A 27,649-nucleotide genomic window follows, 5' to 3' on the forward strand; every position below is an offset into this window, starting at 1 on the left:
CAGGGTGAGCCAGTTCTGTCCTTCCCTATGTGACGCACCTATGTGGGATTTAGACCCTCAAAGAGGTTAGGGGTGGAGGAATTTGAGAATGAGGGTCAGGAAACCTAAATAAGCCTTTGGGTCAAACTCCTGCAGCTCCTGGCTGATGTAAGGAAGATTGGGGGGAAAGCAAAATTGGCCTATAGCTTTCTGAAACTGGTGGCTGTATTTTATTTCTCAACTAACCCTCATCTCTTGCCCGCTTCTCTGTTTCTCCACTTCCAGGCTATTCTTCTCACCTTTTCCTTTCCAGCCAAGGTATTCAGCCATTGCTGAATGTACTGACAATTATGTTCCCTGGGCCTGTCCCTTTTGCTAGCAACATGCTTCCATCTAAAAATCCCTGCTGTGGTCAAGCCACCCCTTTGAAATCCCTGTTCTTATCCACTGTCACTACACTTAGTGCTAAAACGTCCTCAATAACGTTTCCACTCACTCCTTAAAGCCATTGTCTCCAAGCCTTCTGAGCTATCATTCTATTCACATGGCCTCTGGGGAATCACCAGTGATATAATTTAATCCGATGGCCTTTCCCAAGTCTTCATCCTCTTTAATTTCTCTGGAGCATTCGATATTCTTAACCACCATGTTGAAACACTTTCTCTTGGCTCTCCTACTATCTCCTCCCCTTTTCTTCACTAGCTCTTCCCAAACAGGAGCCTCCTCTGATGTTTGTCAGTTCTCTTTCCTCTTTCTCTCTCTCATGCTGATTTCATCCTCTGGCATTGCTTTAGCTCCCACTTGACATAATGATTCCCCAATCTGGAAGGACCAAATCTCAAGTTATAAAATTCTTCCTCCCAGTATATAGGAGTCCACAGTCTCTGGGCCTAAGTTACCTTTCCAGCCACATTTGTTCTTAGTTTATTTCTAAGAGGTAGTATAATATACTTCAAAGATCAAGGATTTAGAGGCAGAGAGATATGATTACAAATCTTGCCTCCATTGTTTACTGGCCATGAGATCTTTGTTTTCTCATTTATAAAACAAGGATACAAATAGTACTTAAAAGAGATTTTTAAATGTATTTTTATTGCAGTATAATTCACACACATTACATTAGTTTCGGGTGTATAACATAATGATTCAATATTTTTATATAGTGCAAAATGATCTGCCAACATGCATCATTACAAAATTTTTTTTCTTGTGACGAGAAGGTTTAAGATTTATTCTCTTAACAACTTGCAAATATACAATCAGTATTACGAACTATATTGACCATGCTGCACATCCCCATAACTTACTTATTTTATAACTGGAAGTTCGTACCTTTTGACTCCTTTCCCTGTTTTGCCTACCCCTTCCCTCCCCACTCTCCACCACTAGCAGCCACCAATCTATTCTAAACGAGCTGTTTCTGACACTTCAAGATAGTGTGCCTGGCACCTCACAGGTCCTCAACAGCTAGAAGTTACTGTTATTTTTTTGTTACAGTGATGATATGAACAATCACAAACCTTTTAAATCAACCACCAAATGCTGTGTACCAGATACTGTGGGCTGGGGAGGAAGCTATAGGATTCAGCAACCCACAGCATTAACTGGGGTGAGGGCAAGGCAATTAGAGCAGAGATTATAGAGGTAGCTCTTTAGATAGCTCTGGTATTCCTGTGCCCATCCAGTGAGCATAAATCCTCTGCCCCACACCCTGTTCACACCCTGGATAAAATCCCTCAGGGCAGAGAGGGTCTGATAGTGAAGACTGGGGGACTGTCCAGTACAGAGATCAGCTTACAGCTATGTCTTTAGAAGTTTTACTTCTAGGGAGAATGAGTATTATGAATGGATATTATGAATAAGCTGAAGTACTTCACATGCGTTACCTCAATACAGTCTTTACAGTAACCCTCTGAAGTTGGTACTAATTTGAGCCTGACTTTGGGCGGTCAGAAAACTGGAGTTTGAGATTAAGAGTCTGCCCAAAGTCACACAGTTAGTGAGTGGGAGAGCCAAAACTCAAAGCCAGGTCTCTCCAGGTCCAGAGCCCAAGTGTTCCCTATTTCAGCAGTCCCCAACCTTTTTGGCGCCAGGGACCGGTTTCGTGGAAGACAATTTTTCCACAAACGGGGAGCGGGGGGATGGTTCAGACGTTCATGTGAGCGATGGGAAGTGGCAGATGAAGCTTCGCTTGCTCGCGGACCAGTACCCGTCCGCAGCCCAGTGGTTGGGGACCCCTGCCCTGTTTCACTCTACTGCCTTAATTTTCAGGCTGACTGAAACACACAAGCCCAAGTTATGAGCACATGGTAGCTCATGCTGACATTAAAATTACTGGCATCTGTTCTGCCTGTTTCCAGGCAGAATAGAACATCTCCTGTTGACATTATAAAGTAACTCCACCACAGAGTCAATCCTGGTCACCACCAAACATTCAAACTAACTATCAGAAAGTTAACATTATAGAGAAAAGGACTGTTTCTGAAGTTAAATCACTTCCAGAGAAGTGCAGCTGAACTCTGAGCAAATATGGCGAACTATTGGTTGGAACTCCCTCTAGAATTTGATTGCATAAACCAGAAGGCACTTAGTTCAGCTGTAGTCTTTGAAAATGTCCATAATCTCCCAAAATCAAATGGTTGTGGCCTTTAAGCTTTTAGAATGTAATCATTTCCATTTATGAGTGGAGTCAGTTGTTTCACAATTCTAACACTGTTTACCTAAGAACCAGTAAAATGCACAGGAAAGGAAAATAGGCCTTAGAGTCAAGCAGATTCCTGTCAACAGCCAAGGCCAGATACTAAAAACATCTCAATTTCACGTACTCTCCAGGGCTCTTGTCCCAACTCAGGTACAGCCTGCTGTTGAATGGTTTTGTTCACTTACCCCAGTCAACTAATGGGAGCAACAAAGGATCAGCCAGAGTAAGGTCTAGGTCATCAGAGGCCAGAGAGTAATTACACCTTGACATTCCACTTTTATGCCAGTGGGCCTCATGCTTTTTAAAATTGTGGAGCCTTCTGAGGGTCAAATGAAAACTACCTCTTCTTCCCAGAAAAGTGCTTCATCTTTGGAGCCAGACACAGCTGGAGCTGAATCTTGACATCACTACCTAATAGTTGTGCTTCCATAGGCAAGCTACTTAACCATTGAAGGCCTTAATTTCTTGGTCCATAAAGTGGGGAAATCATAGTATGAATCTCACGGATTTGGGTTGAGGGTTAAATGAGTTGATGCATTGAACACTGAGAGACCCCACAAGGGAGTGTAGTGTAGTCATGGGGAAGACAGACCCTGGAGTCTGAATTTACAACCTTCTAGTTGTGGGATCGCTTAACCACTGTTCCTCAGGTTCTCCATCTGTAAAATGGGGATAATAGTCACAGTGACCAATTTCATAGCGTTATTGTGAGGATGAAAAGAATTAATATGTATAAAGCATTTATAACCTAACACATAAACAGCCCCCCGTCCCCAAATCGTAGCCATTATTATGATCTCAGTGTCTGGTACGTGGCAAATATTCAATACATGGTAGTTATTACTAAGCTCAAATTACAAACATCTAGGATAGGAGTTGTGTCCTCTCTCCTCATGGTTCTTAAATGGTCTCTCATATACTATCCTGTGTGTATACTCTTTGGTACACAGTGTATATAGTATCAATTGACTGACTGAGGTAACCAGCTATGAAAATATATCCCACACAGTTGGCTGCACATGAAAATATAATAAACTGATGACATGGCCCAAGCTACAACGTGATTTCTATTTCAAAACCTTGAATCTCTCTGACAGTAGCCATGCAGAATATAACCCCGTGAAATACCAGTCGACGGCTCTTACATTTCTCTCTAGCTGGCATTTCCAAAGCATCTTCCGGAGCACAGTGTATAGTCTCTGTCTCGTGTAAGTCAGAATCATTCAATCAGGTTCTACAGACACACTGTGGTCATTCGTCATGCCGGGAGCAGGGACCAGACACTCAGTAACTGTCTGATCCAGAAAGTTGTATTCTTTTCTCTCTTTTTTTTTTTTTTGAAAGTCATATTCATTTATTCTAGTGGTTCTCTCATTTATTCCAGTCCCAGAGCATCCTTATCACCTGGCAAGTTGTCAGAACTGCAGAATCTGACTTACAGAATTAGAAACTCTAGGAGTGAGGCCTAGCAGTCTGTGTTTTAACAGGCCCTCTGGGGGATTCCAGTGCCTGCTCTGGTGTAGACTCTGCTGATCAACTTGAGATGCAGAGAGTAAGTCCACAAGGAATACAGTTCTCAGAGAAAATTGTGCTTTCAAAGAGAAACAGACCTGGTCATGTCCTCCTATTACCCAAACTTACCCCCTAACTTCAGTAGGGCCTGCTTCATTATTCCTCTAATAGGGTGAGGACAAATGTCACTGTGTGGGACCCACTCTTCTCCTACAGATACTTGTATACAGCTAGAATCGGCAAATGTGTATAGCAAAAGAGATTTGTAAAAGGGCAGCAGCCTTGGGACGTGAGGAATGGGAAAGGAACAGGTATAGGGGCTGCAAGGACTATAGGAGGAGGTTTGGATCCATTGTAGGAACATGAACTTCAGTCCTTTTCCAGCACCTGCTGCTGGAGCCAACTTCCTGTCCCAGAGCACCGCCCTGAGCTCTGGTTCCCTCCACCGTCATGTGGCTCTGCTTTTCATCTGTGTGTCTACTTCAAATTGGACTCAAAAGTAGAGCCATCAGTCATGCCCTGTTCAGGTTAGAGGTGAAAAGTCACAGAGCGGGATCTGTGCTGCACGCCGATGTTGATGGCCATCACAGAATACTCATCTCATTTCCTGTGGTAGTCACTTAGGAAAAGTGAGCAGGAAATGGCAGCTTAGTCGCAAGCAGTGTCCTCCAGAGGAGTCATTTCAAGTGTATCATCACCTAAGGTGTAACTTCCCAGAGGTGGAAAGACATAAAGTCACGGAGTCTGTCCGCCTTATCCATCTGCCATCTACATAATTACAATTTTTAAAAACTACCCATGGTTCATTGCTTTCATACCTAAAGTTAATGGATCTAAAAGGGGCACATGTCCCCACTTAGTATTCATCACTCAGGTGAGAGAAGCCACCAACATCCGCCTGGCCTCTCTAGCAGCTGTTTAGACAGGACTGCAATACTCACAGCGACTCACATCTAAGGACTCACATCTAAAATATTCTCCCTTCATTTTCCTCCAGTGAAGAGCTCATTTAAACCTGAATACAGTTGTTCTTCAAAAACTTCTAGGGGAAGAAGCACAATTGGATTTTAGAATAATGTATCAACTTCTACATCAACTTTGCTTTTTCTCCGCCCCGAAAAAATTATATAATTTTTTAAACCGCACTGAGGCAGATGTGTGTTTACTTTGAGAAGTAAAAATGTTAACATTTAAACTGAAAGCCTGTTTCAGTTTTAAGGTACTTAATTGCCTTACAGCATATAATAAACGGAGCCCATCTTGTCATTCAACTAATGGAGGGAGTGATAAAGAGATAGGAGCCCAGGACCCTATTCATTCCAGTTTTCCTTTGTACTTGGTTTACTTTGGCATCGTGCCTCATGTGTATTTTACACTTCTTTACATTTTGTACATCCCTGTATGACAAATACTTGTCAAACAAAAACTAAACAGATTTATAACCCCTTAACTTGAAATGAGCCAAAATTGAACTGCCAAAACTTTATGACTTCATTTTCTTTCATAGTTTTCCACTACATTGGTTCAAGCAGACAAACCCCACTTGAGGTCAAGCAGAGGTCATTTCACTTTCATTACCAAAATATAATTTACAATATGCCAGACCTAAACAAGTTTAGCCTAAAGGGTCTGTATAATGTAAACCATCTGTTCCTCAACAATACAGCTAATTTCCTGCCGTCACCATACAGTCTACTGACTGCTTCTTTAAGGGTTTTTATGATTTTTTAACTAGGTCAGGATTTATGTAAAATTTGAAAATGAGTCTATAGTTAAGACTCATTTGTACCAAATAACTTGAGCATTTAAAAACTGCAAATCACTGTGTAAATTGTTCCTCTGAAACCAAGCTCCGAGCAGTTTTTTCCTGGGTATTTCTACGCTGGCTGATGCACAGGTGTTCCGAGGAAAGGTTTTGTGAAATTGGTCGTTTTGGTTACTTTCCGTGCTTTTTTTCCAAAGCAAATCCCCAAATTTGGTTCTGACTAGCTCTGATGAACTATTCCTTCCTTCTGTCGGCTGGAGATGATTTGGGACTCTATGCCGTCTGGCCCACCAGGTATTGGTGAGCTATGACAAGACACACTTTGGGTCAAAACATACTTTTTCATGTGTCTGAACAGAGAGAAAGAAGAACAATTATCATTCCACAGAGTGACCACACACTGAAGGCTGACCTCACAGCCCTGCAAGGTGTCAGGCCCCAGGCCGGGCCTCCAGAGACATGCTGTGTCCAACTGGGGTTGCCGGCCAGCCAGCTTCTCTGGTTTCAAACAGAAGGCCTTGTACACACAAGGGCAGCAATATTGGCTCTCCTAAAAATTCTTGATACTTTTCTAAGCCTCTTTCTCCATCTGTAAAATGGCAAGAGTAAGAGTTCTTCTTCCAAAGGTGAATACCAGAGAACTAATTTTCTTACCTCAGTGTATGGGAATGCAGCCGGCTTTCTTAGCCGTGAAGCCCCAGGGGCCATGTGTCAGGCCAGCGCCAAGGTCCCATCCACCTCCTCTTCTCTTCCAGTCCCCACCAGTTTGGCCTGCTTGCTTCCTTTCCCATCTGCCACCATCCACTCTTCCACGTGGGTCTTTGCTCCCTCCACCTCCATCTGCATTTTCCAGAGTCCTCAGAGAGCAGACCACAGGCCACTCAAATTCTTACCCGCCCTCGGGTTCCAAAACAGAGTCTCTGTCATTTTCAAAGAATTTTTTTAAAAACCAGCAACTACAGGAGAACAGAGAAAGATTAACAAGAAGAAATTTAAACATTCGTTTTTTAAACATAGAATTATAGATGACTATCTAGAGCTATTTAAGGCTGAAATGGATCTAAATCATTTGCATTGACTCCACTTTCTGGATTACTTCCCTAAGAAGGATAATAAAATTGATTTAAAGAGCACTTATTAGGTGGAAATTACTTTCATACATTGTTGCATTTAATCCCTACTGTAATTATGGAAGCTAGATATTATATTATTTTATAGATATGGAAATAGAGGTTCAGAAAAGTTAGGAAACTCACCCAAGGTCAGCCACCTAATATATAGGACTTATCCCACGGGGTTGTTATAGTAAATGAGTTAATATTTGTCAAGTGCTCAGAACAGTGTCTGGCGCATAGTAAGTGCTATATAAATATTAACTATTAATAATAGAAAGCGGCAGGTCCAAGATGCAAATTCAGATTTGTATGAGTCCAAAGGTTACATGGTTTGAATTACCCCACACTGCCTATGGGTTAAGCTTCAGCAGGGGAAGGGGGAAGAGTCCTAACGCCTCATTAGATCAGTCTAATATTCCTTGGGTTTAGTTCCTCATTCCCACTTTCCCTCAAAAGTAGTTTATTACTCAGTCCCATACCCTTCTCTATCACCAAAAGCATGGGGGATCCTGTTTAAATAAAAAAGTAAGGGCTTCCCTGGTGGCGCAGTGGTTGAGAGTCCGCCTGCTGATGCAGGGGACACGGGTTCGTGCCCCGGTCTGGGAAGATCCCACATGCCGCAGAGCGGCTGGGCCCGTGAGCCATAGCCACTGGGCCTGTGCGTCTGGAGCCTGCGCTCCGCAACGGAAGAGGCCACAACAGTGAGAGGCCCACGTACCACAAAAAAATTAAAAAATAATAAAAAATAAATTTAAAAAAAAGGTAAGTAATACCTACCATGCCATTCAAGGCACTTTCACATAAATTGGATTCATTTACATCATTAGGTAAAGTTCTGATGGAAATCCCTGTCGTAATGTCATGTGGGAAAAATTCACTTTGGATTACTCTGGCCACGAAAGTACAATCAATCTGAGGGCTGCAAGAGTTACAAAGTAGGCGTGGTTACTCTTCCCATCACCTACATTCTGTTCTCCCAAAGGAACTCCATAGCAACCACAGAATCCTGACCTTAGAAGCAAAAGGAAAAACAGTGAAGGAATTGTGATTGCAGAATAAATTTCCTGGATTCAGTCAGATAGAAAGATGGGTCATATGTTTTTAAATTATTCATTTTTTTTGAATTGATACTATATTCACCTGGTTCATAAATTCAAAAGTATAAAAAAGCAGTGCTTCCCTGGTGGCGCAGTGGTTGAGAGTCCGCCTGCCGATGCAGGGGACACGGGTTTGTGCCACGGTCCAGGAAGATCCCACATGCCGCAGAGCGGCTGGGCCCGTGAGCCATGGCCGCTGAGCCTGCGCGTCCGGAGCCTGTGCTCCGCAACGGGAGAGGCCACAACGGCGAGAGGCCCGCGTACCGCAAAAACAAAAACAAAAAAGTATAAAAAAGCATAAAGTGAAAAATCTCCCACCTCTGCCCCCTCCCCCCAGTTCCCACCTCCATATCCTCCCAATAACCACTGCTGTTTCTTGAGTATCCTTTCAGAGTTTCTTTATGCCTATGGGCAGAAATATGAATATATTCATTCTTTTTCTCCTCCTCTTTCACACAAAAGCAGCATACAGCATTAACTGTTCTTTTGCTTTTTATTTTTAACTTAGTAGTAGGATTTTGGATATCAGTACATAGAAAGTGTCCTCATTTGTTCTTACAACTGTATAATATTCTTACAAATGTATAACATTGTTTTTACTAGCTCCCTCACAATTAATTTAATCAGTTTCCACTAAGTAGACATTTAGGTTATTTCTAATGTTACAAACAATACTATAATTAATAGGACTGTATTAATAAGCTTCAATTGCCTAAATGTTTAAAGCAAGAAGTTGCCATTACTTTCAGCAGAAGTAACTTTACTGTAAGACATTTATAAATACAAACCCCATAAAATCTGCTTTAACAAATTAGTGAGACCTATAGATGATAAGAAATATTATTTGCATGGAGGAATTAATGTTTCAAAATTCTCAGTTCTATTTTGTCCTCTTAAGTGGGTATTTTGCTGCAAGTTTATTTACACTTATAATTAGGTTAATGGGCATTTTGCCTCACAAAAATTAGCCTAGAACAGAGCTAATCATCATGAATTCTAGATTAGTAGAGTTTGGGTTAGAGAAAATTTTTAGTTAATTTTCTAAACTGTTGATTTAAACTGTGTACAGAGAGCTCTGAATTCCATATGTATTTGCAAAATTATCAGCTTCAATTGGGATACTCACAGCAGTACTTTTTTCTAAAAAAATAAGGATTTAAAGTGCATTTCAAGGGATTATTTAAAAAATCAGTTTAGGTACAAATGCATTGCTTTTATGACTTTTTCCCTAACAAATTAGATTAAATGTCAGGATAGATCAGAGGTGAATTTCAAAAATAGTAAAAACACATGACATAATAGATGTTTACTGTCAAGATCAAATGTCACAATTTAATATTTATTTTCATTGTGAGCTAGATGCTTTCTCCTGTCTGTTTTCAGGTCAATCAGTAAATAACCCACTTGTAAAGCCATAGAGATAATCGGTTGGTTCGAAAGGCAATAGCTCCCTTCAAAAAACTGAAATCTGGGGGACTTCCTGGAAGTCCAGTGGTTAAGACTTTGTGCTCCCAATGCAGGGGGCATGGGTTCAATCCCTGGTCGGGGAACTAAGATACCGCATGCCACACGGTGCAGCCAAAAAAAAAAAAAAAAAAACTTGAAGTGTGATTGAGAGGACAAAGTGTATTCGTAAAAAGAGCAGCAATAGCAAGGTAATAATAGCTAAAAGTTCAATAGCCCTTACCATGTGCCAGACATCATGCTGAACACTTGACAAATGTTAACTTACTAAAAGTTCACAAGAACCCTATGAGATAAGTACGATTATCATCCCATTTTATAGATGAGGGGATTGAAGCACAGAGTGGTTAAATATTGTACCCAGGGTCACACGGCCGGTAAGTGGAGAGGGCAGGATTCCAATTTGAACTGTGGCTGTGGAGGTCAGCGTGTAGCCAGTCACCTCACTGCATCCTGCACATAGTGGCATTCAGACGGTAAAGCCAGAGGGATTCCACAGGAGGCAAAGAACAGAGTGGTCAGGGAGAGTTTCATAGCAAGGATTCGATAGGTAGAGAGAAGCACATTCCAAACCTCCCCACCTCTACTATGAGCACCTCAGAACAGCCTTTTGTTTTGGTTTCTCTGGCTTTTAGCTCAATATATACCTTAGAAATAGGAGAGCATTGGAAGAACAAAGGTATTAGGCAAGAACATGCATGCCATTTGCATGTGGACAATGAGGAGACCTATTCAGCCTAAGTGATGCCATCATGTGGAGGCGTAGCAAGGGTAAGACCAGGTCACAAATACTCTTAGGTCCCAGGCTAAGGATTAAGGCTGTATCCTCAGCAGCAGTGCTTCTCACACTCTAACATTCACCAGAATCACCTGGGGTCTTGTTAAATGCACATCGTGATTCAGTAGGTCCGAGGTGGGTCCAAGAGTCTGCATTTGTAGTGAGCTTCAATGTTGCTCTTCCCAAGACCACTCTTTGAGTAGCAAGATTCTAGGTAACAGCAGGAAACCATTGTTGGAGCAGGGGGTATGCATGGAGGGATAGGGGAGCGGTGGACAAAACTCTGCCTATGCCTAAGTTGCAGCCAACAATTCTAAAGACTTCTAGATGTACAATGTCGTAATTAATTTGATGTACAGAACCTTTCTCCATATGCCTCACCCCTCCTTTCAGATGCCAGGATGTCTTGCCTTAGAAAATGTTTTAAACCACACTTTGCCTTTCTTTCCTACAGAGCAAGGCTAAAGAGCTGCCTCTTTCTGCTGTACGTTTTATGGAAGAATTGGGTGAATGTGCCTTTGGAAAGATCTATAAGGGCCATCTCTATCTCCCAGGCATGGACCATGCTCAGTTAGTTGCTATAAAGACCTTGAAAGACTATAACAACCCCCAGCAATGGACAGAATTTCAACAGGAAGCCTCCCTGATGGCCGAACTACACCACCCCAATATTGTCTGCCTTCTAGGGGCTGTCACTCAGGAACAACCTGTGTGTATGCTTTTTGAGTATATGAATCAGGGGGATCTCCACGAGTTCCTCATCATGCGGTCCCCACATTCAGATGTTGGCTGTAGCAGTGATGAAGATGGGACTGTAAAATCCAGCCTGGATCATGGAGATTTTCTACACATTGCAATTCAGATTGCAGCCGGCATGGAATACCTGTCTAGTCACTTCTTTGTCCATAAGGACCTTGCAGCTCGCAATATTTTAATCGGAGAGCAACTTCACGTAAAGATTTCAGACCTTGGGCTTTCCAGAGAAATATACTCCGCTGATTACTACAGGGTGCAGAGTAAGTCTTTGCTGCCTATTCGCTGGATGCCCCCTGAAGCCATCATGTATGGCAAATTCTCTTCTGATTCAGATATCTGGTCTTTCGGGGTTGTCTTGTGGGAGATATTCAGTTTTGGACTCCAGCCATATTATGGATTTAGTAACCAGGAAGTGATCGAAATGGTGAGAAAACGACAGCTGTTACCATGCTCCGAAGACTGCCCCCCAAGAATGTACAGCCTCATGACAGAGTGTTGGAATGAGATTCCTTCCAGGAGACCAAGATTTAAAGATATTCACGTCCGGCTTCGGTCCTGGGAGGGACTCTCAAGTCATACCAGCTCTACTACTCCTTCCGGCGGAAATGCCACCACGCAGACAACCTCCCTTAGTGCCAGCCCAGTGAGTAATCTCAGTAACCCCAGATATCCCAATTACATGTTCCCGAGCCAGGGTATTACACCACAGGGCCAGATTGCTGGTTTCATCAGCCCACCAATACCTCAGAACCAGCGATTCATCCCCATCAATGGATACCCAATACCTCCCGGATATGCAGCATTTCCAGCTGCCCACTATCAGCCAGCAGGTCCTCCCAGAGTGATTCAGCACTGCCCACCTCCCAAGAGTCGGTCCCCGAGCAGTGCCAGTGGGTCGACTAGCACTGGTCATGTGACCAGCCTACCTTCATCAGGATCAAATCAGGAAGCAAATATTCCCTTACTACCACACATGTCGATTCCAAATCATCCCGGTGGAATGGGTATCACCGTTTTTGGCAACAAGTCTCAAAAACCCTACAAAATAGACTCAAAGCAACCATCTTTGCTAGGAGACTCCAACATTCATGGACACACCGAATCTATGATTTCTGCAGAACTGTAAAATGCACAACTTTTGTAAATGTGGTATACAGGAAAAACTAGAAAGTCGTAGAAAAGATTTATATTCAAATGTTTTTATTAAAGTAAGGTTCTCATTTAGCAGACATTGCAACAAGTATCTTCTGTGAAGTTTAACTGTGTCTTACCAACCAGGGCAAACACCAGCCAGAAAAAAAACATTGTGGGATTAACACTCCATCAGGGTGTAGGCCATGCCACTGGGATTGGTACATCTGGTTTCAAGTACTGAAAACTGCAAACCAGTGAAGAGGAAACGAACCTTATGACTAAGTATCAAACCAAAAAGGAAAGTCAAACGGTGCTTTGTGTATTCACCTTTGGCTGCCATGACTGTTCTCTCCCCAAAATGTATATACCATAGCATTTGTCTACCTGCTGTCTTTTCTTCAGGACAGATGTTCAGGAATTATGTTGATTCAATTTAGACTCTATGCATGTTTGTATGGAAGTGATGTTCAGAATCAGTGAGGAAACTTTAGGCCAGATTTAAAATCCCAGATGGAAACGAGCCATAAGTGTAAGTTTCCCTGAAGCCTTCTGCACGGTGGGGCTTCTTTGGGAACGTGAAAAGTGTGCCTCTTTGTGAGTCTCCTCTGTTGATCATGAAGGCTTTTTCCACAGTGTGTTTACACAAGCCCTTGAAATAACATAGGGCATCAGATCATAAGGTTAGATGTGGATGCTGAAATTGACCGCTGGTTGATAGTTCACTGTGTTGCATTAGAAATGAGGCACCAAAGGCAGCACAGTCAGGAAAATGGCCCCTTGGCCTCGATCAGCATCCATGGGAAAGGAACAAGGGTTCCCATGGGGACAGCCTCACAGGAGCTTCCCTGGACCAATAACATTGAAGAATAGGGGTGTGGCTACAGACCAGCCCATCCATGCTTGCATCCTCCTGCTTATGAGCTGTCTAAGGTATGGGGGTGCATATGATCAGTGGACTCTGGGGAAGGAGGAAACCCTCTGACACCAGTATCTAGTTAATTTAAAGTTTCTCTCACTTTTTTTTTTTTTCTGATCTGGAAATGTTCACAGATTTTATTCTAGCACCAAGAGTTATGACAATGTATTCATAGTGTTAGTTGGAATCCAAAGACTGTGAATTCTATTTGCAAAATGTTACAGTATTTTTAAAAAAACAAGTACTGAGTTCTCACTTCAAAGATAACCATGAACTGAAATTTTTAAGCTGGTAACTAGAAGCAACGTGATCATTTTTGCCTTAGTTAGAGGAAGGAAGGTATCAAATGTGCACCTCATGCCTTACCTGCTAGCCATCTTCTGCCAAGTTTAGAATTCTTATGGGTTTCAAGTTCTATATAGAAAGGAATGTTATGATTGATTTTTCTCCTGTTAAAAGAATAACTCATTTATTCTAAGAGCAATGTCTCAAAGTCTCATTTTTTTATTTTACAGCTGAAGAGACTTATAAAGAGACTTACAGGATATAAAGTAATTCCTGGAAATGATATTTGATGAGGAGGGTGTAAGAGACTTAGAAGCACGTTGACATTTCAATTTTGTAAAACAAAAAATTCAATTAGGATGAGAAATCAAAGAAATATGTTTACCAAAATGTGTTGCAATTTTTCCCAAACACTGAATCTTCAGACAACAAATGTGGACTTATAGGTACTGTGAACACAAAGAATTGGCTATATTCAGATTTATTCAGAAATAAATTAAGACATATTTTTATGGCATAAATAAGCTGATTCAGAAGTTACATTTCTTAACTTTAGGTAGAGGAGAATATTTGTATCCTTTTGTTGCTATGCAACTGTTTAATGATGAAGATTCAAACCACAGTTTTGTATATCATACGACAATCAATTGTTTTCCAAGAATATTTATTATTTTAAGTAAACACAATTTCAGTGAACCTGAGTTTTTCTAGGAGTCCCTTAAAGGGAAAGTAGCATTCCATGAGCCAGTAAGATATCTACTCTGGAAAAACATTACTATGGGTAAAAAATAAATTCAAATTAGTTTTTTATAAAGAACTATAACATTTATTTTAAACATTTTATAATTACTGAAGTCATTAAGGTGAGCGAACTAAATTTCAAAACCACTTGTAATAATGTATTTTATAATAGCACTGTGATACTACATAACACAGTCCCTTTTGTATTAAAATAGTATTTTTTTCACAGACTGAAAAATATCTTTTGCTTTGTGGACAATGTTTTGTAAGATGACTTTATTTTCAGATCTTTTCTCTTTTTTGCACAAAACTATGTTTATGGTTTGTATCACAGAAGTGAAATATATCTCTGCATTTTTATAGCTGGTCTGGTTCCTTGTTTCCTTTGTTTGTTTTTAACTCGGTATAGATTTTCTTCAAATATATAATGGCAGTATTCAGATATCTCGCCCTATCATATCTTTCCTTATTTTCACTGCATGCATTTAATCACTGTATTACTTAATGTTTGATTTGTTATTATGGGCATTTCAAATAGACAAGCATGGAATTGTAATGACAAGAAGCTTATTTTATACTGAGGATATATGCATTTGTATTTCACACACCAGAGATGATATTAAACACTGATTATTTTATGCTGCTGTTTATTAAAAATGTTTACCATAAAATATTATTTCCTGAATATTGCTATCATGGAGGTATTTGGGAACTTTAATATTATCTCTCCTAATGTTTGACATTTCATAGAAAGAGGAATCATAATTCGTATTTACTGCTATTTCATTGAAATGATTATTTTTAAGTAAGCTTTTAAAATAGACTTGGACATTCTTTTGCTAGTGACCATAGGTGGAAGGCAGAATCCCAATGACTTTATGACCATATATCACCCACCTATATATGGCAAGATTCTAATTTTTAAAATCAAAATAATATATTGAATAATTACTTAACAATCAAATGTAATGTGAAAATTGGTTTTTAAAGTTGCATCTTTTTCTGCCTTGATGTTTCCATGTGAACTTAGACATCAAAAATCATCTTAGAATTCTGAAGAAGAAAAAGCTGTGTACATCTTATATTCAACTTAGACTCCAACCATATTGATAAAATAAAAGAAATGTGGCCATTTAATTGTCACAGCTTATCTTTATGACCTTATTTGCCCAAAAGAAAGAGCTCCCCATCTGGCGATTAATACACACTGTCAAGGAAAATGAGTATCATTATGAAAGTTCAAAGAACTTGTCCATTTCTGCTATTTAATACAGAAGGGGATACAATAAAACCTTCAGGGCCTTATCCATCTGTTTTAGGTACAGCTCTTGTCACCGCCTCAGCGATCAAACTCAATAAAGCAATCACTTCACATGGCAGTGAGATCGGTGTCAGGCTGGGTTTCTCCCTCTCACTTGAATTCCTCAATCTGCCCTTCACTCCCATTTCCTTCTTATGTCTCCAGGCTCTTCCCCTCCCATCATCCCTAACTCAACTCTGTGATTGGGACCTTACCCTTAATTCCTTAATCACCAACATCTGCAGGCTCACAGCACCACCTCGGATAATACCTCCTACACACCACTCAATACTGATTAAAGATGGGCTCTTTATCTACACACCTTCAAAGACGGTTACCTATCTCAGGGGTTCTCAAAGTGTGGTCCCCAGACCAGCAGATTTGGAACTTGTTAGACATGCAGATTCTCAGGCCTCACTTCAAAGTACTGAATCAGAAATTCTGGGGTGGGATCCAGCAATAAGTGAGAATTACAGGCCAGCCTAAAGGCCTGGGAGTGGAAGGTGGGAGGATGGTCATTTACATCCTTAGCAATGTGTATATAAACATTTAAGAACATTTCAGCCACTTTAGTCCCCTTAAAGGTAGTCAGGTTTTACTTCATCAAAAATTCAACACTAAAAACTTTTGCATTAACCATTTGGCAATTGGTTATATTTTCTGTAGTTGTTCACTTGGATAGAAAAGTAACAGCACCTAGATTTGCCAAGAATATACTCCTTGTCTAGTTCACTCAAGACCACATTGTTGGAAGGTGACCAAAAGCTTTTTCTTTCATATGGACAAGCACAAAAGAGTTGGTCTCTTAGTGTACCTTTTTTTTTTTTTTGACTCCTTGCATTGCTGATTAACACAACTAAAGGAACTCTCCTCTGCTTTGCAACTTGAGGTCAAGGATAGGCTAGTCCTTCTTGGGAGGGGGGAAGGCCCAGCTCCCAGTAAACAGCAAGCAGAAGCAGCTGCAGAGGCTGCCCGCCTCCCCTGAGCTTCCTGTGACAACCTGACCCAGTTGGCTGCATGCAGTCACCTGTGGCTGGTCCCACTGTGTTCCTTTGCCAGCTGCAGTCTGTCAGTCCCCACTGGCTGGCCTTGAGTACTCCTCTGCTCCGCTGTGCTCCCCTCTGCCTCTGGAGGGCGGAAAGCTCTGGGGGAGGTACGAGAGGTGAAGCTCAGACTCTTCATTTATAGAGCATTTTTTTCAACCAAGAGTTCAAACGCTAAGGAGGAAACGCTATATTAGAGGAGCAGAAGGAACGAGGGAGCACACACATAAGAGGAAAAGTTTTGCTGCTACAAGATGCCTGCACCTGAAGTTTGTTACCATAAATGCCAAGAGTGTTAGGAAGCTGGTAACTCAGAGGAAGGAGAGCCTTACAAACCATCAAAGCACCCAAGGTCAGCATAATCCTCTGGGAAATTAGGCTGGGAACGCTTCAAGACAGAGCCGTACAGGGAGAAGAAGGTCTGCTTACCTATTTATGACTACTTGGATCCTAGGCACCTATGAATTGGTTATTCACACGAGGACTATGACATTTGCTGACCAGGCGGACATGACACTGATCCTCACCCAAGTGACCAGGTTAGTAGCTGTTCTTATCCCAAAATGGTTAAATTAGGAGAACGACTCCTAAGATCAGATAGGGCATTACTGTACTTACATGTACTTACACTTGTTAAAAGGTCAATATCTCAAGAGCTCAACATGCTGAAATAAGGGGATATTCAATTTGCAGGAAAGTGGTTCTAAAGGTCAAGCTTCATGGACCTATGTTCTTGAATGTAAATTCAAAGACACACACGAAACTACAGAACTGGCTGCACAAAGACATAGATTAATGCTCAAGCTCTCCATGGCCGTAGAGGCACATGTAATTTGCAACAGAAATAGGTGGAGATCAGGCTCCATTCTATGACACGTGCTCCTCAGCCATTGCAGCCCTTGGGCGTTAGGGATGTAACTCCAGTTATCATTGGGGTCCATCCTAACACAGTTCCCTGAAAGGTTTCTTTTGAGTCTCTGCCCCTTAGAATCTCTTGAAAGGAGTTGCAACTCCCCAATGGCATGATCTAGGTAGTTTACTAAGAGTCAACCTGATAAGACTAAAACTAATATTAAGGCAAATGACAGTTTAGGACTGAATTGTACTTCCAGAGTTCACTCTGGAAATGGAGTGTATTAGTCAGCCTGGCTGCAATAATAACTGCAAAATCTCAGCAGCTTGCCTTGTAGGAGCCAATGTTCATTTCTCACTCATGTCAGTCAGCAGAGGCGGGTCAGCTGCTGTAGCTGCTCCCAGGTCCCTGCAGGACACACCGTTCTCATGGCACAGGGGAAAGAGCAAGAGGCAGAACTGAAACAGTCACTCATAAAACTCGCGCTCAGACATGCTGTATATCACGTCCACCTCTCACGTTCTCTTGGTCAACACAAATTCTGAGGCCAAAGCTGACCGTAGGACATGGATGAATCTTGACCTACTGAGAGGCACCGCAAGCCACACCGTCACAGTCAGGGGCAAGGAGGCAGAAACTTCTTCCAGGGAAGGGGGTGAATAGTTGGGAACAATAACACAATCCCCAGCCCAGCTGAAGCCCTGAGTACATAGAGTCAGTATAGCAAACCCAGGACACCAGCGCCCTTGTCTCTTGTGTGTGCGGCTAATCACTCACTGGTGCTCTTCCCAGCTGAGCTCAGAGTTAGCCTGAACAGTTTCAACATGCTGCTCTAGATAACCTACTAATCAGTCAAGAATGGCACCAGGAATGAAACTTATTAGCCAGCCCTACAGTAGGGCAACAGTTGCCAGACCTGGTCATTATCACAACGGTCTGGGGAGATTTTAAAAATTCTAAGTTCTCAAGACCACCCCAGAATGTGCCATAAAAGTGACCATAAAATCTATAAATTCCTCAGACATAGCATCTGACACTATATGTCCACCGCCCGCCCCCCCTTCACGGACCCTGGATGAGGAGAATGGCGCAGGCACATGTACTTTTCAACTGCTCCAGCCCGTGATCCGGATGACCTTGAGTAAGTAAAGCAATCTCTACTTCCTTATCCGTAAAACGGTATAAATGTAGCACAGAGGTTGAGAGTAAAGGTTCTAATGTCAGACAGCCTGGGTTTAAATCTTGCCTTCACCTTTTGGTAACCATGTGAATGTACACAAGTTACTGAACTGCTGTTTCTTCATCTGAAAATGTATCCACTTCATAGGATTGAAGCTAAGTAACGTACATGAGTTGCAGAGAAGACTGCCTGACACAAAAGTTCTCAAAAACATAGTATATACAATTTTATCCGTTTTCTCTAATACCTGTCTTTCAGAGTTGATATAAGCATTTAATGAGAACATATACAAATAAATGAGAAGTATCTGGCACATAGGAGGTGCTCAAAAAGTGACAATGTTGCTATCATTATTCAATGTGTTTTAAACAATTTTTATAAAGCGACACATTATTTTCTAATGTGGTAAAATATTTAGAGCACAAATATCCTACTTAATTATTCATGCACATGCCATAACGTAGAACACTCCATACTGGTGCCAGTGAAGTGGGAGTGGGCTTAACCCATGAATGTTTCATCATCTCCCTTCAAACCACCCCTAATAAACACACACTAAGTAAAAACAGCTTCAAGACACATCGCTAAGCTATCCGTAAACCATATGTCATCCCTTACACCCCCTCCAAGCTGATTGCCACCTCAAAGCTTCTCCCATGTTGAAATTCTGGAACTCCCCAGGGGGCAACTGAGAGCGCTATGCAAAGGTATATTAAAAGCTTGGTCCGCCTTTGTAGATATACATGTGAAAGAAGCCTAGAATAATTATATCCTTTAACCAGTTCCCCTGCCCCCAACACACACACACACACACTTAACAGTCACAGTCGTACTTAGATATTATGAAATGCATTATCTCTCAGTGATTGGTGTTCCCATGTTGGGAACAAAGTGAAAGGAGACATGATTCTCCTAAAACACTTCAGCGCAAATAAAGTACCCAAGCAGGCACTGCATTCCTTCATCATAGGCATTGCTAATATCCTCTCCTGATGTAATTCTGGGCATGATGTTTCAGAACTATGATTACGAGGTCTGGGCACCAGCCTGCCATGAAAAACAAATAGACACAAACCTTTAAACACCAACTCCAAAAACAAACAGCTGTTACCAAATTGTCTACGCAACTCCCACCCTAAAAAGGTTCTTGAAGCCCAAGCTAGGATAGCCAGGGGTGCCAGTTTACCAGGGATTATGCCAGTTTTAGCCCTGAAAGTCCTTTTTCCTACGAATTCCCCCAGTCCCAGGCAAACCTGGACTCTGGGTCGCCCTAGCTAAAGCAAAGAAGGTGAAGTAAAAGCCAGCATGTACTGATTTTGTGTCCCCCTCTGTTAGGTAGACACAAATATAGGTATAAATAGTGATCCATGGGCCCCTGCATCTCAGGTACCTGACAGGGAGAGACCAAATTATTTTACAGCTAACAGAATTCTGTAGTTTGGGGGAGCCTGCAACTTCAACTTTACAAAGGGGAACCAAGCGTTTCTTTGAGCCTAGACTTTTATAAGCTAAAATAAAATTTTTAAATGAGAAATTTCAGGAATTCAAGTCACTGAACTATGCTGCCTACCTCTTTCTTCCTGTTTGATCTTTGAAGATTAGCATTCAGTATTTTTCATGACATTTATATTGAGGAAGGAATATAAGATTATTAAAAGCAGAGAAACTCAATATTGGGAACACACATCAAAAGGTCTTCAAGACAAAGAAGGGATCATATGATTTGAAACCAGAGTTACTAGAAGCATGTGTGCTGCACTTCATTTTCTAGTTAACAGTGTAACATACGTCAAAATATGATTTAAAACGCTTCTCACAGCTGAGCTGACATTTGGCGATCCTCAGCCTTCTTTTGCTCTTGAGGATGGGGGTTCAAATCCAAATGAGGTTAACACTTTGTACTGGTACATATTCCTGGTGGATGAGAAAAACAGTCTTTTAGTTTAAGTAAAACGAAAACATCTGTTCCACTCCTGAGGGAAAGAATTGTTTTTAAAAAGAGGGGGAGGGGATTCTTGGTTGTTAAAGCTGGAGATGGCCTCAGTAACTTTGCAAATGTTTAATAAAATAGACTGTCAGGTGCCTTGCTCACCGAGGATGATGAAAACTTGTGCATGAGCCTTGGTTCACTTCAGTTTTCAGGATGCCATACCCATGTTATCCCCTAACCCTGTCTAAAGCCATATGTTAATGTCTATCGACTGGTCCCAAGTTCTTTCCACACTGAATCAGGTAAATCCAGCTCAGTAAGTGACTGACCTTGTGCCACAAAGCTTGTCTTGGTCAGTAGCTGTGCACTCTGGGTAAGAAGTAGTATAAGTTAGCTTATTGCTGCATAACAAAATACCACAGACTTAATATCTTTAAACAATACCATTTATTAGCCCACAACTCTCTCGGTCAGACCTCGGTATGGCATGACTGAGGGTCTCACAAGTATTGGCCAGGTTATGTTCTAATTTGAAGTTCAGGTCCTCTTCCAAGCTCATGTGTTTGTCCCACAATTCAGTTGCTATGGTTGTAGGACTGGGGCCCTGATTCTCTTGCTGGCTGTCAGCCAGCAGCCACTCTCAGCTCCTAGAGGCTGCCCAAATTCCTTGCCTCCTGGCCCCTTCCATTTTCAAAAGTGTCGACAGAGGATCTCCCTCACGTGGAATCCCTCTCATGCTTTCAATTACTCGCCTTAGGAAGAGCCCAGTCCCATTTAAGGGCTCACCAGATGAGGTCAGGCTCACCCAGGATAATCTCCCTTTCTTAAAGTCAACTATGCCACATAAGTCAACTTAATCACAGGAGAAAAATCTATCATATTCACAGTCCTGAGGATTATGCAGGGGGTGGAGCTCTTGGAGGTCATCTTAGAATTCTGCCTACCATAAGAAATATAATGCAACATTTCTCTTTTCAGTCCTTTGTACTGTAGTGCATAGTTTCTTAAGCTTTTTACATCACAGGCTATTATTAAAATGAATGAATTCCGTGGCCCCTGTTCTACCAAAAAAAAAAAAAGTCTATGTGCACACACATACACATAGATATACAGACACATACAAAGTTGTCCACAATTTCAGCCACCCTACCCACACCCTGAGAAGTCAATCCACATTTAAAACTCTGTAGATGGAGGCAGAATAAGCTGGAGAGATGAAGGGGATTCCTTGAAGTATTTTAAGCAGAGAATTACATGATCACATGTTTAGTTTAAATAATTACTGTCAAGTTTTATGACAGGAAAGTGTGGAGACAGGGAATATAGTATAAAGATGTTCTGTGTTCTAGCAAGAGATCGCAAGGCTGTGCGCTTGGGCACTGGTGGTAAGGTGTGAGAAGAAGCTAGAAAAGCAGCAGGTCTTGGTAAGTGATTAAATGTAAGTCATGAGGAAGAGGAGGAGTCAGAGCGAACTTCAAGTTTCCAGCTTGAGAAACTGGGTAAAACAAACAGGATAGAAGGCTGCTTGAGAGGATGGGCGGTAATGAGTTTATTTTTGGATATTTTGAGTTTGAAATGTCCTTGAGACAGCCTGGTGAGAACCAGGCAGCTGGGTGTACTAGTCTGAAGTCCCAAGGAGAGGGCAAGGCTAGCAATAGATTTGAGGGGTCATAGGAGAATATACCAGCTTGATTTTCACTGCACTAAAGTACCATATGTATAACAATTTCTAAAACTTCAGAACAAAGAATGCTTTAATTTTATCTTTCTCTCTTACTTTAACATAATTTCTCCTAGAGTAAAATTTTACACAAAAAAACAAAGGAGTCTGCATTTATTATCACAGTTTTCCCCTATCAGAGTAGGGGAAGGAGGGACCACAGGGCCACCACAGTATCATCAAGAAACCTAGTTAATATCCCCAAATTGGGTCCATTACTTTCTCACAGAAGCAGCCCTTTCTTCACTTTCACCATCCATTGCCAGTCCTACATAAACCCAAGTGAAAATCTGATGGCATCCGAAGGAGAGCCCCCCAAAATTCAATCTCAGGTCCTAGTTGATATTTTAATAGAAAAAAACCCTTTGTATTCAGTTCTATGAAACACAGAATCAAATCATTTTATTGTGCCAAATGTCAGTAAAGTTAAGATGTTGTTGGGAATGTCTAAGCTACCCTACCTGGACATGAAATTGACCATGGGAACCTTCTGAATGGTCTCCTGCACAATCCATTCTCCACAAGGCAGCCAGAGTAACTTTGTAAATGTAAAGCAGAGCATGACACTCTCATGCTTAAAGCCATTCAATGTTTCCCATTTCTATTCAAATAAAACCCAGACTTCTCACCGTGTAGGGCTCCATCCTAATCACATCTCCGCCATGTTCTCTCAGGCCCTCCCTGGTTCCCTTTTGAAGCCTAGCTTTTTCTTGACTGAGAACAATTGTGTTTTCCTCTTCCCGGAACTCTTTGCCCTCAACATTTCTTATAGCTGGCTCCTTCTCACCTTACCTTTCATGTATCACCTCAAAGTCTGCTCCTGACCAAGGCCTTCCCTGACCACCATTTCTAACTCTTAACTACCTACTCTCTATCACATTACTGTTTTATTGTCTATATACACTTGTGATCTGAAATTATGATTTTTGTTTTGTACACTTGTTTTAGTTTTGTATATTTACTTACTGAATATGGAGCCAAAAGGGCAGTCACTTCATTATTGTTCCATGGCATATGAGAAGTGCTAAATAAATATTTGTGGAATGAATGAACTAATTGAACTCATGTCCTGTTTCCATAAAATTAGTAAATAAATAGTAAGAAAAAATAGCACTCTGAGCAGGGATGCCAGTTTCTGTAGTTGACACCGTCAGATTAAAGCCTTTAAGTAGCTCACAGTGGGCTGGAGAATGCCATGAGCAATTGTGATACAGCCTGATAAATACTAACAGGGTCCTCTAGGATCACAAGAAAGGAGCCTAATCTTGTCTTAGGGGATTCCATAAGGAATCATAGGCAAAGGTAAATGTGAACGATGAGTGAAGGAAAAATGTGGGGAGGAAGGATTGAAGGAACGTCGTGAGTGTCTAGACAGAAGGGTCTAGCAGCAGGTGCAAAACTCTGCAGCAAGAGATGGGAATCTGAGAAATTTTAAGTAGTTCCCTGTTGTGGAGCATTCTCCCAGAGTAACTGCAGGATTCGATGACATAATAAGGTATGCGAACATATCGTGAACGCTAACGTGCCATATAAGTTATTATAAATAAGTGCAGACCTGTACTACTGGTCACTTATTACCTGATGGTTTCTGATATTCAAAGAAAAAGTAAACATTATTTCGGAGGACTTCGAGTGAACGCTTCTCTGACTTACAGACTTACATGCTAGATCCTCTGACTTCCCCTCTCCTTCCCCCCACCCCAGCTGGGTAGAGTCAAAAAGTTGGTGGAGCTCGCCGGCGCACGGGCAGCGGGGGTGGAGGGGGCCTCAACAACGACTCTCATTGGCCTTTCAAACTGAACCGGTTGGACGATTGGCTGCGGAGGTTTCCAGAGGCCGTCCTACGTCGCTGATTGGATGAGGAGCGGAGAAGCTCCCACCTCCTTCACTCTAGACCCCCCCCTCGGTCCAGTTGCTTGGCAACCGATTGGCATCCTCCGGCCGAGCCGGCACCCAGTTAGTTACACCTGTGAAGCGGAGACAACAAAGGGCTACGACCGCCCTACGCTTACGCCTTTCACGCCCACTTCACGCACAAGCAGCACGGGTGGTCCCAGGAGCTCATCCAGGTTTGCCTTCAGATGGGCTGTGGGCTGGCCCTGCAGTGACACACCGCAGTTGAGAAAGTGCTCACGTCTTCCTTCTGAAGTCCTCCTTCGGAAGAGTCAGAGGAGAAAAAAAGTCACTGTTATATGTCCAACTTAGAGCCACTTATCTTGGGAGCACGCAGCGTTCTGAGGCTCGGTCGAGAAAGCGAGTAACTTATGTCAGTTAACTAGGTGCGGGAAGGTGACCCATAACCTCAGACACCTGCCTCAGAGCGAACCCTAGGAGTGCGGGGACAAGTGCCAGACTCTGCTGCCTTATCATGTACAGCAGAGCCTACATCTTGCTGCAAAGAGAATTCCAAGAGTTGAAGAAAAACAATTATGAGGTGAGTACTGGAGACCTGGAGGGTGTGTTTCATTGGAGTACCAATTTTTAAAAGCAGTTTAATCTGTGTTTATTCTATAAGGCATAATTTAGTTAAACATACTTTGCCACTACAGACTTGTTTAATGAACCTATTTCAGTATAATTATCTGCTTCATAATAATAACAACTATTTGCACTTCATGATAATAGTTAACAATATTGAGCACACTATGCTGAGTAATTTATGGGCATTTAAGCCCTGAATATCAGGATCCATCAGGTAGTAAGTGACTAGTAGGTCCAGGGTTGCACTCATTAATTACAATACTACAAAATAAGTTCGTAGTATTTTGTTTTACCTACCAGAAACCTAAGCCGCAGAAAGGGTCAGTAAATATTTGGCCGCAGGATTCCATCACAGGGTTTTCTACTACTTCCTGTCTAGTGCACTTTTTGCCAACTTCTGTCACATATAATACAGAAGCACCTTTCCCTTATAATTTTAACACAGAGCAAGGCTTTGCCCCGAATGCCACCAATGAGGTTTCAGTGTTCATAGGCTGTTCAGTGGTTGTCATAGGCTGTTTCATCACATACAATATGGAGAATTTAAAAATGGAAGGGGCGAGGGTGTACTTAGAAAGAATAGAAAGCCGTGCATAGAAAGAGGGTGTAGCATGCTTACCAACAGCTGCATAGGGTGTAGTTCAATGGCATTGCTCTCTTTTCACTCCTGCCGTAGAAGTATTGCCTTAACAGGAGATGTCGGGAACAATTATTGAGTTCAACAACAAACATTCGAGAGGTATGAAAGTAACATTTGATGTTGTTTCTGCTCCACCTGAATTTTGTGGCTTTCTGTTGAAAGAAAATCTGTTGAAGGGAGAAGTGTTAGGTAAATATAGATAATGTAGGTAATAGAGATGTAATGGTTATCCAGACTAGCACTTAACATACCTAATAACTATGTGGTTGCTCAGAAGTATTTATCGACTATATTTAAGTGTATTCCTCAGCATAACCAATAACCTTATTCTATGAAATCCATTCTTGTCCCTCCATTGGAATAATGCCTCAAGTGTAGGAAAATTTTATTTTTATATATGAGCATAATTTTAGAGTTGTGTTTTTCTTAATGAAAATTTTCTTACTTCATGGCTTATATAGCATCCATATGGTTTTTAAAATCTTTGAAGAAATGCAAGCTTTCCAACTATTTCTTTCATTTTGAATTTGAGTCTTAAATTGTCTGTTGTCTTACATAGGCCACACATTCTAGTCTTGACCTTACTGTCCCACTTGTGATTTGCACACTACACTACTGATTTATTTAAAATTTGCTATCGCATGTTTTTCTGGAATCTATCTTCTCTGTAATAAGGCGATATATAACACCTTCCCAAAATCAAAAAAAAATTATCAGAAAAAGAAAACGTAGAGCTTTTGGAATTCATTGTAATCTAATATCTGATTTTCCAAGCTGCAATAAATATTTAATCTTTTTTCTGCTTTAATTTTTCTTAATTAAAGGGTATTACTGGCTTTCCTGTAAGTGAAGATATGATGCAATGGGAAGCTGATATTGAAGGTCTACAGAATACAGTTTGGCATGGTTTGTGCTTTCAGAACTAATTTACTTTTTTAAAAGTCTTTGTATTATTAGCCTATTTTCTTTAAGGTTGCATTGTATAAATTTTCTAGAATTCTTAAAGTATTTACATGTTATTTTTTTATTATATGGTTTAATTTTTTGCCATTTGTCAACATGGATGGAAATTTCAGGTTTGAATTTTTCTTTATGCCCAATCTTAATGTTATCATGATTTTAAGAAGCACACACAGGAAAGCATTATCAATTGAGAATATCATCTGACAGTCTTCTATGAAGTCAGAGAATAGCTAACAAAATGCCTGTTGGCAGAAAAATCCCACAATTATGTCTCATTTTTTTCCTCTATGATTTTCCCATAAATTTCCATAAATCAAATTCTCAAGCAAACTAGGCAACTATAAGCTTTAATGACCACGCACTCTTACAGCTGCGGATTAACAAGATACATTTGTTTAGTGAGGTAGGGGAGAAAAGCATGTAAGTGGATAATTACAATAAAATATAACATGTTCTATTATGGATTTTGAATGGAATACCGAGGAGGCAGTGATTAGTTAATTTTGCCTTGGAGAGTCAGGAACGGCTTCCCAAGGAAGTGACCCTTGAGTTGGGTCCTAAAAAATGTGTGAGAATTCACCAGGTTTAGAATCAGAAGGAAATCCAGGCAGAGTAAACAGCCTGACATGAGGTGGCAAGAGAGGGTTCTGGAGCAGTGAGTTCAGTAAAGATGAGATACACAGTGAAGGGGCCGGGTGTTAGGGGGACAGGGTCAGTGGGTAGAAAGGACTAGTGGGAATGTGGCTGAAAACATGGAATTAGATTGTGAGGAGTCTGTTACACCATCTAGAGGAGTCTAGGCATCCTATAATCCAATTTACTTATTAATATAATAAAACTCTAGGGACCTTGGGGAGGCTAAACTGTAGGAATAAACTTCAGTGTTAGGTTACAGTTAATCAGTTCAACATGACACTTTAGTAAAAATGTTTCTTTTTGTATCACAGGATCATTCTTCCAACTGAGAATAAATTTTACATCGGAGTATAATTTTGTCCCTCCAGTTGTGAAATTTAGAACAATTCCTTTTCATCCAAATGGTAAGGAACAAATGAAATTTTTATCATCACGAGTTCTGTCCCCATTAACCTTGTTCTTTGTTAGTGTTTAATAATGTTTCTTTTTAATCACTTTGTTACGATTATAAAAGTAAGCACGCTTATTGGGGAAAATATTAAAAGGCAGAAAAAAATTATCACCTGAATCCTAATTCAGAGAGATACTATTCTCTATATTTAACCAAATTTATTTCCTTCTTCTATGTATGCATTTTATCTACATAGTTGAGTTATTATA

At 41.1% G+C, this 27,649-nt stretch overlaps 2 protein-coding genes across 8 annotated transcripts in view; both read left to right on the top strand.

The window, feature by feature from the left end:
* The window catches only part of ROR1 (receptor tyrosine kinase like orphan receptor 1), a 409,006-nt gene extending 393,638 nt beyond the window's left edge, over positions 1-15,368 (top strand). For both annotated transcript variants that reach the window (XM_079903186.1, XM_079903187.1), the window contains one exon: positions 10,866-15,368. In XM_079903186.1, the coding sequence (XP_079759312.1) occupies positions 10,866-12,293 (1,428 nt within the window). In that variant the 3' untranslated portion in view covers positions 12,294-15,368. The remainder of the gene's footprint in view (positions 1-10,865) is intronic.
* A 1,101-nt stretch (positions 15,369-16,469) lies between these two features.
* The window catches only part of UBE2U (ubiquitin conjugating enzyme E2 U), a 96,814-nt gene continuing 85,634 nt past the window's right edge, over positions 16,470-27,649 (top strand). For 5 of the 6 annotated variants that reach the window (XR_013830156.1, XM_079933930.1, XM_079933932.1 and 2 more), the window contains exons 1-3: positions 22,825-24,703; positions 26,215-26,296; positions 27,301-27,393. Coding sequence is in view for 5 of the 6 variants with exons in the window: in XM_079933930.1 (XP_079790056.1) it covers positions 24,638-24,703; positions 26,215-26,296; positions 27,301-27,393 (241 nt within the window). In the remaining variant the exon portion in view is untranslated. Of the gene's footprint in view, positions 17,126-18,460; positions 18,581-22,824; positions 24,704-26,214; positions 26,297-27,300; positions 27,394-27,649 lie in introns of those variants that run through there. The other variant, XM_079933931.1, reaches the window with a different exon arrangement.

This window comes from Stenella coeruleoalba (genome assembly GCF_951394435.1).
Source record: "Stenella coeruleoalba genome assembly, chromosome: 1".
NCBI lineage: Eukaryota > Metazoa > Chordata > Mammalia > Artiodactyla > Delphinidae > Stenella > Stenella coeruleoalba.